Genomic DNA, 17,403 nt, shown 5'->3' on the forward strand with positions numbered 1-17,403 from the left:
ACAAAACATTCTTGAAAAAGAAGTATGACCATTCCCTAACACTTTCCAGGCTTGTTTCCCGGCTACTGAAAAAAAGAAAAAATAAATATTTGCATTTTTTTTTATACTTGGTTTTGTTACACATCCTGCCACTGTCAGGAAACACACTGGCATTATTATAGCCTATAAGTCGCCAATATATAAAAATGCTTGTTCAACCACTTCCTTGAAAGAGCAACTTATTAAAAGACATTCTTTTCCTATTAGACTGATAAACTGTGCACATATATGTGCACTTTGCTAAATTATATTGGGGCTCTAGGCTGCTTTGGGGACTGTGTGGGACCCGCTCACACCACCCTCATTAAGGTACTGTGCATCCACATCTCTGGCAGAACAAACTCCAGTCCCCAACCGCACATTTCAAAAGCTACAGCAGTAATTCAGGCCCTACTCTGTTAACAGGAAACGTTCACCCCCTCTGAGAAGGTAACACAAGATGGCAGACAAATCGGTGAGATTGTATTTTGTAATGGAAAAACACCGTGAGAATCTTTCTTCCCTCCACTGTGAAGGTGCATCGTACCCTACGCTGCAGTGAATTCTGAGGCTACGGAAGACAGAGACGTCATCTGTCACAATATTATTGTACGTACACGTCTGAAGGCACAGTAGAGAAGGGATATGGTGATTAATGCAAGATTGAAAATCAAAACTCCAGGCCTTTCAAAATATATTTGAAGCTGATCAGATGTCTTTCATCAAATAAGCTGTGTGTTTTCATTCTTCACTGTAAATTGATTACAGTAATGAGAACTGTGACGCATGACTGATGCTCAAAAATAATTACAAGGTATTTTATTTTATAGAGAATCAAAATTTTAATGATGGCTCAACCCATAGCTTTCAATAACTCTTTACAAAAAAATAATAATTCATATATATATTGGTGTATTTAATGAAAGAGGTACTTTCTTGCAAGAACTTGACAATAATTTCCCAAAGTCACCTTAAACACTAACGCAAGCACACCATCATGTTTTCTAGGTCCTTCAGGGAGAAGTGTTATTTCAATTTAAAAGATAAAAGATATAAGGTTGTAAGATGTTACATTCCCATTTTCATGTAAAAATGCCTGCACAAGTAGCCAAAATAATCTACTTTCAGAAGACACATGTTCAATTTATTAAATGATAAACCTAAAAAGCTGTATTCTGAAGATTACCTTCATCCTCATCAATATTCTTTTCAGAGTCAGAATCCATTTTTCTTTCAATTACTTTAGGATTCATTTGAAGAAAAACGCTGAAATGCACAAAATATGTCCTGAATAAAATGGACTCTTCAGTGAGATATCATGGGAGTCATCTCTCTTCTTGCACGGTATGGAAATTTTCATTTGAAAATCTCAGGGAAGACTCTTTTCTGGGAATTATCCTTCCTTCCCCCAGAGAGAAGGAAAGAAAAAAAGAAACGAGGAGGTGAGGTAGAGCTTGTCTTCAACTAGAAAGTCTCACCTCAACCTCTCAGGACAGATCCTGGATTGGATGAACTAGTGATCTGGATTGTAGCCTGGGATTCAGGAGGCAGAGGTTCATTTCTGTCATTCCACAAAGATTTTTAGTGTTCTCAGGCAAACTGCTTAGGTATGACTATAGCTTGCAATACAAAGATGTGCTAGAAATCCCTGAGTTGGCTCTAGAAAGGCTGGCGTGCAAATATGGCAACATTTACGCAGAGGTGGCAACTGGAATGCACAGGGAGGAGAGTGGGGAGCTGCCCATGCTCATACAACTCCACAGCTTCTCATTCAGCATTACATCAGTTATCTCTGGCCCGTGGCAAAGAAATACAAGGAATATCTGATATCTCTTTTCTCCTTTTCTGTGCAGGAGATCCCTGTGTGAGCCACTTCTCTGCACATTAACGGAAAGGCCTTAAATCTCCCCTGATGTAGAAAACCATACATGCTTGCATAAAATACTAATGGAAAGTACTCAAATATCTCATTTTTTTTTATCGTGTAATTTAAAAACTTGTTGATTCATCACAAATAGATCAGCTTGTGTGTACCAAATGACCAGGCTTAAATAAATAAAAAAGTATGGAGGAAATTCAGAGAGGTCTTCCCCTGGCTTCCTTAGTGTTTTTTTTACTGTCCGTGTGGCAAAATGCTGTTACCCAAAGAAATGGTAACAGCTCATCCTTCAGTAAAAACATGCATTTTTGGTAAAGGCTTTAAATCTCCGTTGTACAAACTAGCAACTAACCCAGTTTTACTCTGATGAGGCATGTGTCCTCTTAGATGACAAGTTCTACGGTAGTCTCTCACATTTCTTGTGAAATGTGTAGGGTATGTGGAGTTCTGGTCACTTTTCCATCGCGTTACAGTGTCATTCTCAGTACAGAAAGTCAACTACTATGGTTTTAACCTGATATCGTGGCTATAAAAAGGAGATAAATTTTATTTATGGATCAATCCCCGTATCTTCAGATAATGAAAGGAAATAATTTCATTTCCATTTCAATGAAATCCTACTGCTGTGTAAACTAGTTTAAACGACTTGCACAAACAATACAAAGGCAAAGCTCCATCCATGTACTATGTCTCGGTCCAGTACCTTAACCATAAGACTAGCACAGAAACTGAATTTCAGTCAAACAAATTGTTCTGAACATTAAATAAAAAGTTCTTTCTATCATGTTTTAGAAAACACTTTTTCCAAACACAACATTTGTCTTTTTATTAAAAAAGCCCTCTGTAAGGACTCATATCAAATATTATTAACTTTTCATAAAATGGTTTTATAAGATATTCTTTACTCAACCGAGCAAAACAACCCACTGTATGACAATGCCTATTCAGCCACTTCACTTCTGATGTACTAAAAGCTGCCGTTTGAGTTTATTTTATGCTTCTTTTTCCATTTAAAAATAAAGTGAAGTATTTACTTTAACATTAAAAACACACTGCTATTCATGTCATTCTTTTTTATCTGGCTAATCTCTTTAGACATCTGGCCTTTGAACCAGTGTATTGTCAATACCTCTAGTGTTTATATCCACTGGACATGTTATGTTAGCTCATGTAATATTTACTGTTTTGCCAGCTATCTTCATAGAACTACATTCTCTCATGAGAGCAGAACTGAACGTAGCATCCTATTTATCCAGCCACTGTATTCTGCTTATCTTGACTGTAATTCATGCAGCAGCTACCTTATCTGTTTATCTTCTTTTTCTTCTTTTTTTTTTTTTTTTTGTAATGTACTGCACAAAATTGTAGCTGGGCACAAAAGAAATCTTGAGTGTGGCTTTATTTGGCTCTGGCTGAATACAGACTGAGCTTGTCCTGACTGCTTGCTTTTTTATTTAAAAAGTCCACCGAACAACAACCTTTAAGTAGGACATCATAGGATGGTACTTTAAAGTTTAAAATAAATTCTAATTGTATACAAATTTGTAAATGGCTTTTCTTCAGCATATTAATATCGACATTATCAAATATAAGAGTTCTGGCAGATTCAAAGTACCAGAATTTTTCACTCGGTAAATGAACTTTTTATTTACAAAAAGCAAATGTGTAATTGTGTGGCTTAAATCGAATGAGAATCATACTCATTTTTCTTTTGGTGGTAGACTTGCATGTGGTAAAGAGAGAAGGTTAAGTTACAGAAATTTATTTCATTTTTCTAGTGAGAGGGGCTCTAGATAAGCCCATAAACTCCATTCCACGGCATACACATTTTTGGAAGTATTAAGTGTGGTTTGCCTTGAAATATTCACACTTCGATACGTTCATTTGCATTATTACATTTAGAAGCCTTGGGGCTTTATCACTTCCTTTTCTTGAAATGGCACAGTAATAAGGAAAAGTGGTTATGCTTATCACCACCCGTCAGTCAAACACCTTCTATATTAACAAAATATAATTTTTTCTACTCAATGAATGGGCGTGTGATGTTTCATACACATGTCAATATTAGTATTACTTTGCCTGGTGAAGAAATCATTTTATTTAACAGGATGTATGACTGGAAGTAAATGAGGAGAAATTCCCATTTACACTTTAATGAGCAGGGACAATGCAGCATGTCAAACCCATGCTTTCACTAAAATTTAGGAGTAAGAGTCATACGATTTTGCACAAACCAACCACATCACATTTTAAGTGTGTTGAAACCCCCAAAACCTCAGTGTACAGTAAGGGCTGCATACGCTGTTCCCGTACTAATGTTTAATACCATAGGTATTCTTCTAAAGGAAATCTCAATAAAGGAGAAAATAAGCAGATCACCTGGTGTTTTGATAGTGAAAAGATAATCTATGTATCTATGACAGCCTCTTTCATTAGCTTTTCATCCTGTCAAACAATAAATATAACCTTTAACCTTGTATATGTAATGAATAAAACTTGAGCCTACGCTGTCTAATCAAATGAGAGGTCCAATATATCCTACTGCTACGGCACCTTCCATGCCCATGGGCCCTCGTTTGAAATCTCAAATTGTAAGTAAAAGGAGAAAAAAAGCCTTGACAGGGGAATTTCCAAACACTTCAAACAAAAAGGGCAGAATAATTTTCATACTAATATTTAACTATAATTGTTCCGCAAAAACAAGCATCATTTGGATGTAAAAGTAACACAATAAGGAGTGCTACATAAAAACAGAATGAAGTTGAATGGAAGGAAAGGACAAGTTACATGTTCAAGACGGCTTTGCAGAAACGTAAATATTTAAGTTTGAGCTAAATGCAAAAGGCATATGTTTTACTCTGTCACTGACATCCTAAGCAAACCAAACACATCTAATTGCATTTTTGCAAAACATATGAATTACATTTGTAATGTATGTTCAACTAGGAGCTGTGATATTGCAAAGGTGGTGTACCACATTTTATACAGAAACCTTAGGAACCAGAGGTTAAAGAATTTCAAAAGGAGTACAGTCAATTATCATACTTGACAGTGGAGCTTTGTATGAACTTTGCACAATAACACATAAATTATTTTAAAAGAAGTTAGATTTAGTATCTATGTTTAACTACCAAAGTTATTTTAAACCAAGAAAACAAATCACGATAGGTGGTTTTACTTTTAATTTTGTTGCTTTTGCCGGCTTTTACCACATACCTAATAGTGTTAGAATTATAAATTATTTCAAAAGATTGTTTGAGGGGTATTAATTACTAAATATTATGGACAGAGGCTTTGTGAAACCTAAGAAGGGCAAACTTGTGGGAAGACAGAAGGTCAAGAACCGACAAAGGAGATTTTATCCATCAACAGCTTAGCTGGAGGTGCAGATTTGCCATCGAATCTGCAGGAACATTTCTCCATTGCAGGGTAAAATCTGACAGAAGGAAGTTGCTCCTCAAGGAAAGGATACTGTGTGTGCCTGCCCCAGAGGTCTGGCTGAGGCTCGATGGCACACCTCGGTTCAATAACGTGAACAATAAATTACTACCTCCTGCTTTTAAGCAGTAGGCTACTCAGGATTTACCTCCCTAACGAGGAAAGAAGGGGCTTACTTACAGATACAGGACAATATCGAAAACGAAAACAGAATTGCCAAGGAAATACTTCAGATACATTCTGATTTTGAAGATTTTTTACTGATCATGCACAAATTGAAACAGGATGCAAGTAATGTGTAACAGCCTAACCGCACGAAGTAAGGCATTTCATATTAACTGGCCACTGCCTTTTAAAAAAAAAAAAAATCATTAATGTATTTTTCCTTTTAAAACCATTGTGAAATGAAACCTATCAAGTGTTATTGTAATAAACACTGGAAAAATATGACAATTACACCCTTTTATCCTGAGGGATCCCACAACACTCTACAGATTGCACATGTGTTTTCTCGCACATCCATGGGATAAATGCAGCCCAGATACTGCCAGAAAGGAAAGACCATTTTCCTTAACTAGTTCCGCGTAGCCTATTTTTTTAGTGGTCAAAACCCTGGCTTTTCCAGAGGAAACCACTGGTAGCTTTTGAATAAGAGAATGCAGCTATCAAACTGGGGAAGAAAAGGTCCTCAGGCAAAACACTGCCGTGCACATTGCATGGATTCTTGAAGTAACATAAATAACCAGGGACTTGATTTTACATTTCCTTTCAAGGGAGAGCACTGCTATGAGTGCAGTGATACTTAATAAGCTATAAAAGCACTAATTCCATAATAAGTCTTTAGTAACTCATGAGGAAAACCTATCTATTCAACTATCTATTCAACTATCACACTACACTTCCTGTAGCAATTACATACTTTAACAGGCTGCCATAAAAATTTGGATTCAACCAAAACTAAGTACCTAATGAAGGACTCCTGAGATGCTGTCTAATCTTGTTACTCTTCACCACACGCAGTGCTATTAATATTAGAAAGAAGTGAGTTTGAGGGATTTTGAAAAGTGTAAGCGTCTTAATGAAAGGTTTATCACTATACACAATTCTAAACCAGAAATATTTTTATACGTACTAGGGAACAAGCCAGTGCAAGACGATCACTGGTCTTTATTTAACTCATGTCTGTGGATTTTCTTTTATTGTTCCTGGCACGGATTACAATGGAGTTACAGAACTGGAAAACACATTTGTGAAACATGCCTATAATATTGTGAAAGGTCAGAAGTTTTACATAACCTAAGTAGAGTCTCAGCCGATTTGTTTACATTTGAGAAATACTGTGAATGTAGTTTAATTTCTGTTTTTATTTACTTATTTATTTATCTAAGAAAAAAGGGAGAGGAAACTTAGGTGTCTCTATCTGCTATTATGCAATGAAGTCCTACTCAAATTATTTTGGAAGTCTCACAAAAACAGGCTTCCAGGAACGGTTGCAATACATCTGGAGGTATTGCAAGCACACTCTTTCCAACAGGGACATGGGACTGTGAGACACTCAGGGTGGGATGGTGCTAGTACAGAAACAAACACTAGGAACTGTACGATCATAAAGCACTAACTGCCCAAGTCCGGCTGGAGGACAAAACCCACAAACGATGATAAGGACCAGATACTCCAGGGTCTAAAATGTAAAATACTTGTTTACTGAATAATTATTAAACCAAAAGGAGGTGCTGCTACTATATTACACATCTAGTCACTGCAAAACAAAGTGAAAAATTAGTCCAAGCTTTTTATTTCCAAAGAATCAGCTCTCATAAACGAAGGGAGATAATTAGTGAGATCAAATGGTCTGACGCACTCATGATCAGAAGGTACAGAGGAGCTGCAGGTTTGGAACCAGATCAGTCAGGGACACAGAAGTAGAATAGTACAGAGATTCAGTATAAAATTGTTCGAAAACAGAAAAATCTATTTCAGACTTTTCTGACTTTAAGATAAAGACCTAACGTAACCAGACTATAAATATAAAATAAAATCCCTTCCTAAAAAGGGCTGGGTGACTGTCTTTAACAGAATTGAAGCGTACCTTTGAAAGATCCCTGAAGTTGCCTGGAAGGGTCAGGTCTAACTCTTCAGATTCATAGTTTGTTAAAACCCATGGAAATACAGGATATTGGTTCAGATCATTGTACGTTCGTCCTATTAAGAAAGAAAATGTTTTAAGAATTAGGAAATAGTGTCCACTTCTCCAGCTGAGAAACAATCTAGCGGTTACTTCTGTTGCATCACATGTTCCCAGTTCCCACTACTTGACAGAATCAGGTATAAATCTTTCAGACAAAAGTAGCCATTTAGATGGACTTATCTTAAATCAGAAGTCAACGCAGAAATCAGCATAATATAGAGAGCACAGTGTCTTTCAAAATCTACTAAAACATACCATATGCCAATAAATATGTTCTTTTTTATTTCCATGAAGCTATTTTCATAGCATGAATGATGAAATTTAAAACAACTAGACTATTATTTTCCTAGCAACTGTATGCAGCATCATTAGCTGGCAAAGATTAAATGAGAGTCCAACAGAAAGGGGCTAAATTTGAGGTTTGCAAATCTAGGTCTATTCTAGATATACCATATTAATCCATTCTTCCCCATGGCTCTTCTTCACTGAAGAAGTGGTGAAATTTCATTGCAATAACGGAATCAAAGTGGAGGAATTCATGTTTGCTTTAACACTATTTCCTAACCACTTTGAAAACATTTTTTCCCCCCCCAAAAAGACGGAGCTGACTGCCTGAGGCCGCTCTCTCCAAACATAATGAAAGAAACTTTGCTACCATCCCAGCATCCCAAATATGCAAAAAACATCTTTAAATACGGTTTCAAAAGAACAATCTGCAACTGCAGTGAACTGAAAATTATGAATTCACCACCAGGAAAAGTGTGTTTGGGAAAGGCTGTTATTTCTGTGTCAGCTGGTATTTAGTAGTATCCAACATTTCAGTGATAAGACAAATGAAGTTGCTCAGTACAGAACCATCCACCATATTGATTTACTGAGAACCACACAAAATGCAACATGAGTCTTAAAAAACAAAATCAGGTCATAAATATATGTGTGTGTGTGTATTTATATAATATAATTAGCAGACTGAAATAACCCAGGTTAACAATTCCCAGTCCTGCAGCAGATTTACAGCCCTGTCTCGCTAACTGCTTCCTTCCAGATTCTGGACAGATTCCTGGGGTACAAAACCCAGCACAGGAAAACACAGGCTTCCTTGTTCTAAACAGCATTTACAATTCTCCACAAAAAATCAGCTCTACTTTAATGAAATGTGAAACTTTCACTGCTCTACAAACACCTTGTTTTTTCAATAGAATTGATGAACAAGAAGCATGTTTCTGTTTCGTACATAGTCTCACTGAAAACAGGGAAAGTGCATATTGTTAACAACTGTGTGTCCTCATTTTTAAATTTTGCACACATACATGCCCACAAGAACATTAAAAAAATAATTTAGGTACAAATACAACTTTGTTAATAAAGCAATACCAGCACTATGTGCCGTACACAAATAAAGTGGATAGAAATGAAACCACTTCTTTAATATCAATGATGAATAAACCATTCTTGGACAGAGTGAGAATTTATCAAACAATTAAATTGAGAAATACATCAGAATTTATCTTTGTGAGGCAGGAAAAGGAAAGGTACTCTTTGGTAGAATATTAATTGTTTTGGGGTTTTGGGGGGGTTTCTACATGTCTTAAAGTAAGACAACTCTGCCTCTTTTCCCACATCTGTCAAATCAGAGTATTATTTTCCTATCTGGCAAGGAATTAATTACATTAGATTGGTAAAGTTTCTTGAGATTGTAAAATTTAAGGTTCTATAAACTATTGCCTTTATAAAACTACACCTTTATACAGTAATGCTTTTCTCACCATCAGAGTCCTGATGAAGCTAACAGAAGAGTGTGTAAAAGCTTCCACAAAAGAAAGACATTTGTGCTTATGTAGAAGCAGATTTAAAGAAATTTGAGATTCAGGAAGAGAGTGACTGAGGTGCCTGTAGTCTATTACAAAGCATAAGCAAAAATAGTGATTCTTCAGAATGAAAAAGTTTTATGGAAAAGAGTTTACAGTAATAAAGACCTTCAATTGACACTTTACAGCAACATTTGGAAAGGTAAGAACATCCTTTTGCAAAATTTTGAAAGGAAATTTAGGGTTATCCAAAATTACTTTTTATTTAAAAATTGAGATTTTCCATAATGAGATTATTTAATTTTGATATTTGTTGCATTTGGATTTCAATATTCAGTCAACAAGATTTTGACATTTTGTTGCTATTCCACATGGGAAAATCATAAACATGTGAACAGAGCAAGGAAAAGGCAATCCCGATCTTAGCTGCTGTACATGAGCTCTCCTTTGCTGTGTGGTTTTGATAGGTTACTTATCGTACGGACACATGAACAAATTATCATGTGGAATTAGCTCCATGTCAGAACACTGCAGTAACACTTGTGTGCATTTTTTTACCCCACGACGAGAAATAATTTGAAGCGGCTTATGTTTTAGTTTAGGTAGGATAAATTACAAACAATGACACCTTAGTGATTATGTGTTTGATAAATATAACCATATTCTTGTGAAAAAAATAATAAAATATTTACCTCTCTCCTATTTCAATATTTATAAATCACATTTTATTTATGAAGAGATTAACTACTAAGGATAGATATGAATTTGTTTCATAAAAAAGTTAGTGATTTATTTTTCTGAATTCAACAATTTTCTTTTTAATATCAACAAATAAAAATGACTCGAGAAGATGAACCATCATTTAAACTGTGAAAGGAGTCCAAAAGTACACGATGAGATAAGACCACATATCTATGCTTATCTGAGTGGAGGACAGTGATCTAGGCCTATAATGGGATTACAAATCCCTAATTCTAAACATGCATAAATATTAGTGGTTTAACTTTATTAGGAATGCTTTCCTGATCAGTTCTGGCTTCACAATGATTATTTTCAGAGTAAAGTCAGCCATCTCATCAATTGTCTGGTGCTTCCAGCAAGAATTGTTTGCTTCTTTCTTTATCTAAATAAATATAAAACATAAACCTGTACTGCTATTGGCAGTCCCTATACCTTTTTAGAAGCTTCAGATTTTCCCCCCAAGTAGGCTTACAGAGATTAATATTAAAGGCTGAATATTAAATATCGCAAGCCTGTGACACTAATCTACTTGAACAATAAAACTGAGGCATAGTAAATGAGATCTCAGAAATACTGGATATGTTTCTTCATTAAAAAAAACTTTTTAATTAAACCATCCAATTTAGTGGTTTTATATGGCACTTTCGTTTTGAAGGTAAAGTGAGCTAGAGACAGCTGACAAAGAAATTATAACTGCAATTCCTTGGTGAAAATGTTAATGACAGCAAAATATTGTTTAATTAGATGATTGCAGCATCTGGATTAACACTCTTTAAGAGCGATGTTCCTGTGCTTGTCTGCTTCTTCACACTTTACAGACATTTTGTCATCTCTAGGTCATTAGGAAAGAATTTTTAATGATTTTTCTAGAAGCAAGTAGTTCGAGTTACATCTAATTAGATGACAATAATAAGCCCAACACATGCAGTAGCTAAATATATACATAATTAACCAGTGAGGGCTTGTACATCACAGAGTAAAAAAGTGGAAAATGCTAAACAGGCAAAAAAAAAAGAGGGATGGGGAAGAAGTTCGTTTGAATTTATTACCTGACTGAAGATATCATTTTTTTTCCACAAACCTTTAAAAATAATCCCTTTCCACTACAAGAAATGACACTCAAAAATTATGGATATAATTATTCTCCACTTCTTTTAAAAGCTGTGGCAGGTAGGATTTAAAAAAACTAAAACTCCAATAAATACAAATGCAAACTTGTTTAGTATATGGCAATTTGAAAAGAAAAAATACATCAGAAATCAGCTAAATACTGAGAAATAGATTTGAAAACTAGTCTTCCAATTAAAACAGCGGGCACTGCAACCATTTTACAAAATGACTTCTTGCTCCCACTCCTCTTGATTCCTTTTGCTGCAGTGGGATTACTTTGAAGTACTTTTTTCAATAATCTTGTAACTGAGGATAGTAAAAATTACTCGTTCCCTATATCGTCCAGAGAGTCCAGTTGACATACATGCTGATCACATGCAATATGGCCTTTTCCCATGCGCCTGAAGAAAGAACAATTAGTGTAATCATAGCTGCTTCCAAGCCTTCAAAGCTAAAGGATCACAGAGAAGGCAATAGGTAGGAGGAGGGGGAAGGTGGCCAGGAAGGCTTATGTCTACACAACCGGGACAAAAACCAGGGGCACGGAGAGTATAACACTGAGACTGATTGATAAGTAGCAGAGTGCAGTGTTTACCTTTGGGAGAAAAACCCAGAGCTGTAAACATGATGAAATATGCTTGAGTCAGAAAAGAGGGCAAGAAAGAGGTGAAGACCTTGGAAACAGAATAGGGAGGTGAGAAAACAGTTGGCTGGAGGGCCAGAGAAACAGGTTGAAACAAGACTTTAGAGAGTTTTCAAAATGGAGAGTGATTTTTAATTGAAATTGCAGTAAGTCATGAGGCCAGCACAAGTGATGGTCATCATATATCCTTGGATAGGAAATTATCTAGAAAGAGAGAGTATGATAGCTGAAGTAACAGTTAAACTAAAAATGAAGCCAGGCAATGTTTCAGAGGTGGTAACAGGGTGATGTAAAGATTTTTTTTAGAGTCACAGAAAAATGGATTTTTTCCAAGGGGACACCGGTATTTCAAACATTGATTAAAAACTTACAGAATAGCCAGGGGCCGTGCTTACCAGGACAGACATATTGGCAAAACAGGAAGAGATTTAAGGAGAGATTCATATATTTAATTCAGTGGTTCTGTTCTACGGGGACCAACCAATCTGTGTAATTAACAGTAATAACAAGCAGGCAAAGGGCTTCTTGTAGGAAAGGACCCAGTTGCACGTCACAAATGAAAGAAATGAGTTGGTGTCAGAAGCTTCACTTCTGAATGTCTCTCTTCCACGGCTGCTGCTTCTTCAATAATTTCAGAAAAGAATCACAAGAAAACATGAGTCATTTCTTACTGTTTTGTAAAGGGCTACACACTAACTAAGTACCATTATAAGAAGAAAGGAAGCTACAAAGAATTGTCGAACAGTGTACAAAGTGTTAGTGGACCTCAATTTATTTGGAAGATAACTAAAAACAATGAAGGGAACTATGTATCACTCACTTACCAGCAGATAATCCACATTTCTTAAGTGCCAAGCCTCCAAGTATTTTAAGTGACTAAGCTATGGCTCAGATATGCTGAATAAACCAGTAAGAGCTAAATGGTAACAAATTAAAAAATTTTGACGCACATATTACTCAACAGCTATAAACAATGATATTGCTAAAAAGGACGATGCTGCTTAAACCAACAGTTATAGTCTAAAGTTATAGTCTGAAGTTATACTTTTACTACAGTAAGTAGTCAGGACCCTGAATTTTGGGAATGCAAAATTCCAGCTGCTCAAGGAATTCATCAACAGAACCCCCTGGGAAACTGCCTTCAGGGACAAGGGAGCAGAACAGAGCTGGCAGATCTTCAAGGATGCTTTCCACATAGCGCAAGAGCTCTTGATGCCCAAGTGCAGAAAATCAGGAAAGGAGGGCAAGAGAGTGACATGGCTGAGTTGAGACCTGCTGGTCAAACTAAAGGGCAAGAAAGAGATGCACAGGCAGTAGAAGCAGGGACAGGTATCCTGGGAAGAGTATAGCGACACTGCCCCATTGTGTAGGGATGGGGTAAAGAAGGCCAGGGCGCAGCTGGAGCCGAACTTGGCGAGGGACACAAAGAACAATAAGAAGGGCTTCTACAGGTACGTCAGCCAGATAAAGAAGGTCAAAGAAAGCATACCCCATTCTCCATGATATTTGAAAAGTCATAGCAGCTGGGAGAAGTCCCCGGTGACTGTAAAAAAGGAAAACACTCCACAGATTTTTAGAAAGGGTAGAAAGGAGGACCCTGGGAACTACCGACCTGGCAGCCTCACCTGGTCTGTTCAATGGATGAGGCATTGGATGATTGGTTGCATCCTGAGAGTAGTGGTAAATGGCTCAATGTCCAGATGGAGATCAGTGACAGGCAGTGTCCCTCAGGGGTCCGTACTGGGGCCAGTACTGTTTAATATCTTCATCAATGGCATAGCCAGTGGGACTGAGTGCACCCTCAGCAAGTTTGATGATGACACCAAGGTGAGTGGTGCAGTTGACATGCCTGAGGGACGAGATGCCATACAGAGGGACCTGGAAAAGCTTGAGAACTGGGACCATGTGAACCTCATGAGGCTCAACAAGGCCAAGTACAACGCCCTGCACCTGGGTTGGGGCAACCCTTGGTAACAATACAGGCTGCAGAATGAAGGGATTGAGAGCAGCCCCACTGAGAAGGACTTCGGAGTGCCGATGGATGAAAAGCTGGACATGAGCTGACAATGTGTGCTCCCAGCCTAGAAAGCTGACCATATTCTGGGCTGCATCAGAAGCAGCATGGTCACCAGGTCAGGGGAGGCGATTCTGCCCCTCTACTCCACTCTGGTGAGACCCTGCGTGTCCAGCTCTGAAGCCCTCAGCACAGGAAAAACATGGACTTGTTCTAGCGGGTCAGAGGAGGGCCACAAAAATGATCAGAGGGATGGAACACCTCTTCTATGAAGACAGGCTGAGAGAGTTGGGGTTGTTCAGCCTGGAGAAGAGAAGGCTCCAGGGAGACCTTATTGCAGCCTTTTAGTACTTAAAGGGGGCTAATAAGAAAGACGGGGACAGACTTTTTAGCAGGACCTGTTGGGATAGGACAAGTAGTTGTTTTAAATTAAAAGAGGGTATATTTAGGCTAGATATAAGGAAGATATTTTTTACAATGAGGGTGGTGAAACACTGGAACAGGCTGCCCAGAGAGGTGGTAGATGCCCCATCCCTGGAAACATTCAAGGTCAGGTTGGACGGTGCTCTCAGCAATGTGATCTAGTTGAAGATGTCCCTCCTTATTGCAGGGGGGTTGGACTAAATGACCTTTAAAGCTCCCTTCCAACACAAACTATTCTATGGTTCTAAAACTAGGCCATCACTGCCTACACAAACAATTACTGGCAAAGAAGTTGTATCTTTTAAAGAAATTTTTCTTATGGGATCTCATTACAAAAGAGTATAATTAAAAAGTGACTTGGAAATTGGATTTCCAAAGAAAGAAAGAAAAAAAAATACATGTCTTATCTTTACTTGGAAAAGAGGTCATGGATATATTCAATACTCTATATTTGTGTACAAAGTAGAAAAATTGTCCATTTTCTTCTGACTGCTGAGGGTCCTGTCTGCAGTGCATGTAGTGCAATTTGCTTCTGTTTAAACACAGATATCAGTTCGGTGTTTTTTGATACAAGGGCAACATGTAGTAGAGGTACTTTGCTTCCAGTACTGTATTTCTGGTGGAGATATTAATTTTTTTAGCGCTTCATCATAAAACACCTAGTTGTTGTAAAGAAAATATTTTGGAGAAATACCTTTCAACAGAAGATTTACAGAAATACAGGCACAATTGTAAAAGCAGTGGTGTCATTCAGGCTGCCTCACAGCTCCTGACCCCACAGATTCACAGATCTCAGGCCCTGGCAGGACAGTGCCATGTGACGATGGAGCCAGGAAAGTAGCATGTGGCTGTTTCTAGGCTTTCTAACATAGGTATGTTTTGAAACTTTCCCCACTGCCATTGGACCTGAAGCTCATGTGCACTCCATTGTGGGTGATTTCTGGCTTGCCAGCAACTTTATGATGAGATTCTTTGCAATACCCCCAAGTTCTTCATGAGTTTTTGGAAGTCAGCTTCCTAGCTGAAGTGCAGACTTTATTAGAACTACAAAAAAGGTGGACTTTCAAAAAAATAATGTTTTGGATTTCTGTTTCTGTCAAAAACTTGGAAAATTTTACAGCTTGTTCCAAAGTGGAATAAAAAGTTTATTTTCATGCGTAGAGTTGACTGTTGGGTTTCAGCCAGGTTTAATTCTCTTACATTGTTTTCAGAAAGGGTTTTGTGTGTGTGTGTCATTGTCAGGGAGTTCAGCTATCTGGGGAAAATTTTATTCTAATTTTCAAACAAAATATTATGAGAATCTGTGAGAGAGCACCAGTGAAGGTAGATGTTATAATAACATTAGGAACTGAAATGTATTTTTCCATGTTCATAGAGACTACGAATCTTCAAAATCTTCAAAAAAATGAAGCAGAAACCAAAAGCACCTAATACAGCAATGCTATTATGCTTTCTTACAAGATCTTTGCATTGAAGGCCATTCTAATATGCAATTTTCATAGCCGATGTCAGCAGGACCCGTTATTTCACTAATCCTGCTGGAACACTCTAAGATGTGACAACGCTTTCGCTGATAGCACAACAATGATACAGCTTAAAAAGAAAGCACACAAGAATCTCAGCTGCTTTTAAGACATCCTTCCAAATGCTTTTATGAGATGGTACAGTGATATTTTCTTCCCAACCTAACATGATGACTGCTGCCATTCTTGGAAAATGAAAAGAGAACGGAAAATATATAGATTGGTAAGGACCCATTAGCAAAAACCAAGCAATGCAGATGGGTTTGAAATAAAAATAAGAGATACTCTCTATGACAAGGAAAAGATCTTTAAACGTTACTCAACACCTTCTTCACGTCTTAGCAGAAGAGTGTGCATGTGTATTAATATTTATTTAACCAATATGGGTCACTTCCAAAACTTTTAAAAATGAGCATATTGGCTCTCCTTCAGAAAACATATATTTATTGATCCATGTGACCTCAAAGCATCATTAAAAAGAATGGCTTTACAAAATAAGTGAGTAAATACAAAATGGAGACAAAGAGTTAAGCTGAATTTCTTCTACAGACTCAAATCTACCTCCCTTTCTTTCAGGGAATATGGTCTTTACCTAAATTTGAATTTGAGTTTGATCAGGCACTGCTGAAACACTTCATAAGATGGTAGGCAATGCTGTGAAAATGAGCAAGAGAGCTTATACAATTAACAATGAGATTACATGAACAAATGAGATTTACCAGTAAGAGACCGATAACAAAAAATCAGCCAGAAATTAAGTGCTTTGAATCAGAGAGTGACACTACTAAGATACTGACCGAGCTGCTGTAATCTTTTCCAAATACAATACAAGCTTATAGACAAAAATAAAAAAAAAAACAAAAAACCAAATCAGACCATTATACAGTCAGTAATCCTCCAAACCTTGGGCATAGCAGGTGACACCTGGAATGCAAATGGGAGGCCACCCTGTTGTAAGGCAGGTGAATGACACTACATGACATTAAAAGAAACTTGCCTCATGCAACCACCCAGGTATTTGGCTACAAAGGCTGCCTAGCAGCACTAGTATCAAACAGCGCACCAAAACCCATTTTTCTTGAGACCTCTGAAATACTCTGAAGGAATTCCTTCAGGCTGAAGCTTGTTTACTGATGGATACTTTAGTGTAAGTGTTACTGCAATTCCTAATTGACTTCAGCCATAATGATGTCTTCCAGGTTTGGATGCTTTGGTGATGTACCTAAAAATAAATGACCTTGGAGTTTTAAACTGATTAAAAATTAAAAGTAATTTATAAAAACTTGGCTCAGCTCTTGTCTACTCTCATTTAAAGAGCTTAGACACACTGCTTACAGAAGAAATGAATACATAAAAAGGAAATTACAAGTGAAGGACAGTTCTGTCGATAATGTATTGGACAAGGACTGAGGGGACCTAGGCTAACTTCCCAGCTCTCCATTAAACCCTCCAAATTCGGGTGAGGCTGTCAGGCAGCCTGTGAGGCTCTGTCTGCATTTCCTCATCACCAGAAGGGCAGCGGACGCGCGGGAGACGCGGAGCGGCTGGAGGCAGGCCAGTGTCCAGAAGCAGGAGAGCGGCATTCTTGTGGCTCTGCGCCAGAGGTAATAAATGCTCA

General features: G+C 37.5%; 1 protein-coding gene across 12 annotated transcripts in view; it reads right to left on the reverse strand.

The window, feature by feature from the left end:
• Nucleotides 1-17,403, reverse strand: part of NBEA (neurobeachin) — a 512,894-nt gene that overhangs the window by 79,054 nt on the left and 416,437 nt on the right. For all 12 annotated transcript variants that reach the window (XM_074567614.1, XM_074567653.1, XM_074567643.1 and 9 more), the window contains one exon: nucleotides 7,425-7,537. In XM_074567614.1, coding sequence (XP_074423715.1) covers nucleotides 7,425-7,537 — 113 coding nt within the window. The remainder of the gene's footprint in view (nucleotides 1-7,424; nucleotides 7,538-17,403) is intronic.

Source organism: Larus michahellis, chromosome 1, assembly GCF_964199755.1.
Source record: "Larus michahellis chromosome 1, bLarMic1.1, whole genome shotgun sequence".
NCBI classification, from domain to species: domain Eukaryota; kingdom Metazoa; phylum Chordata; class Aves; order Charadriiformes; family Laridae; genus Larus; species Larus michahellis.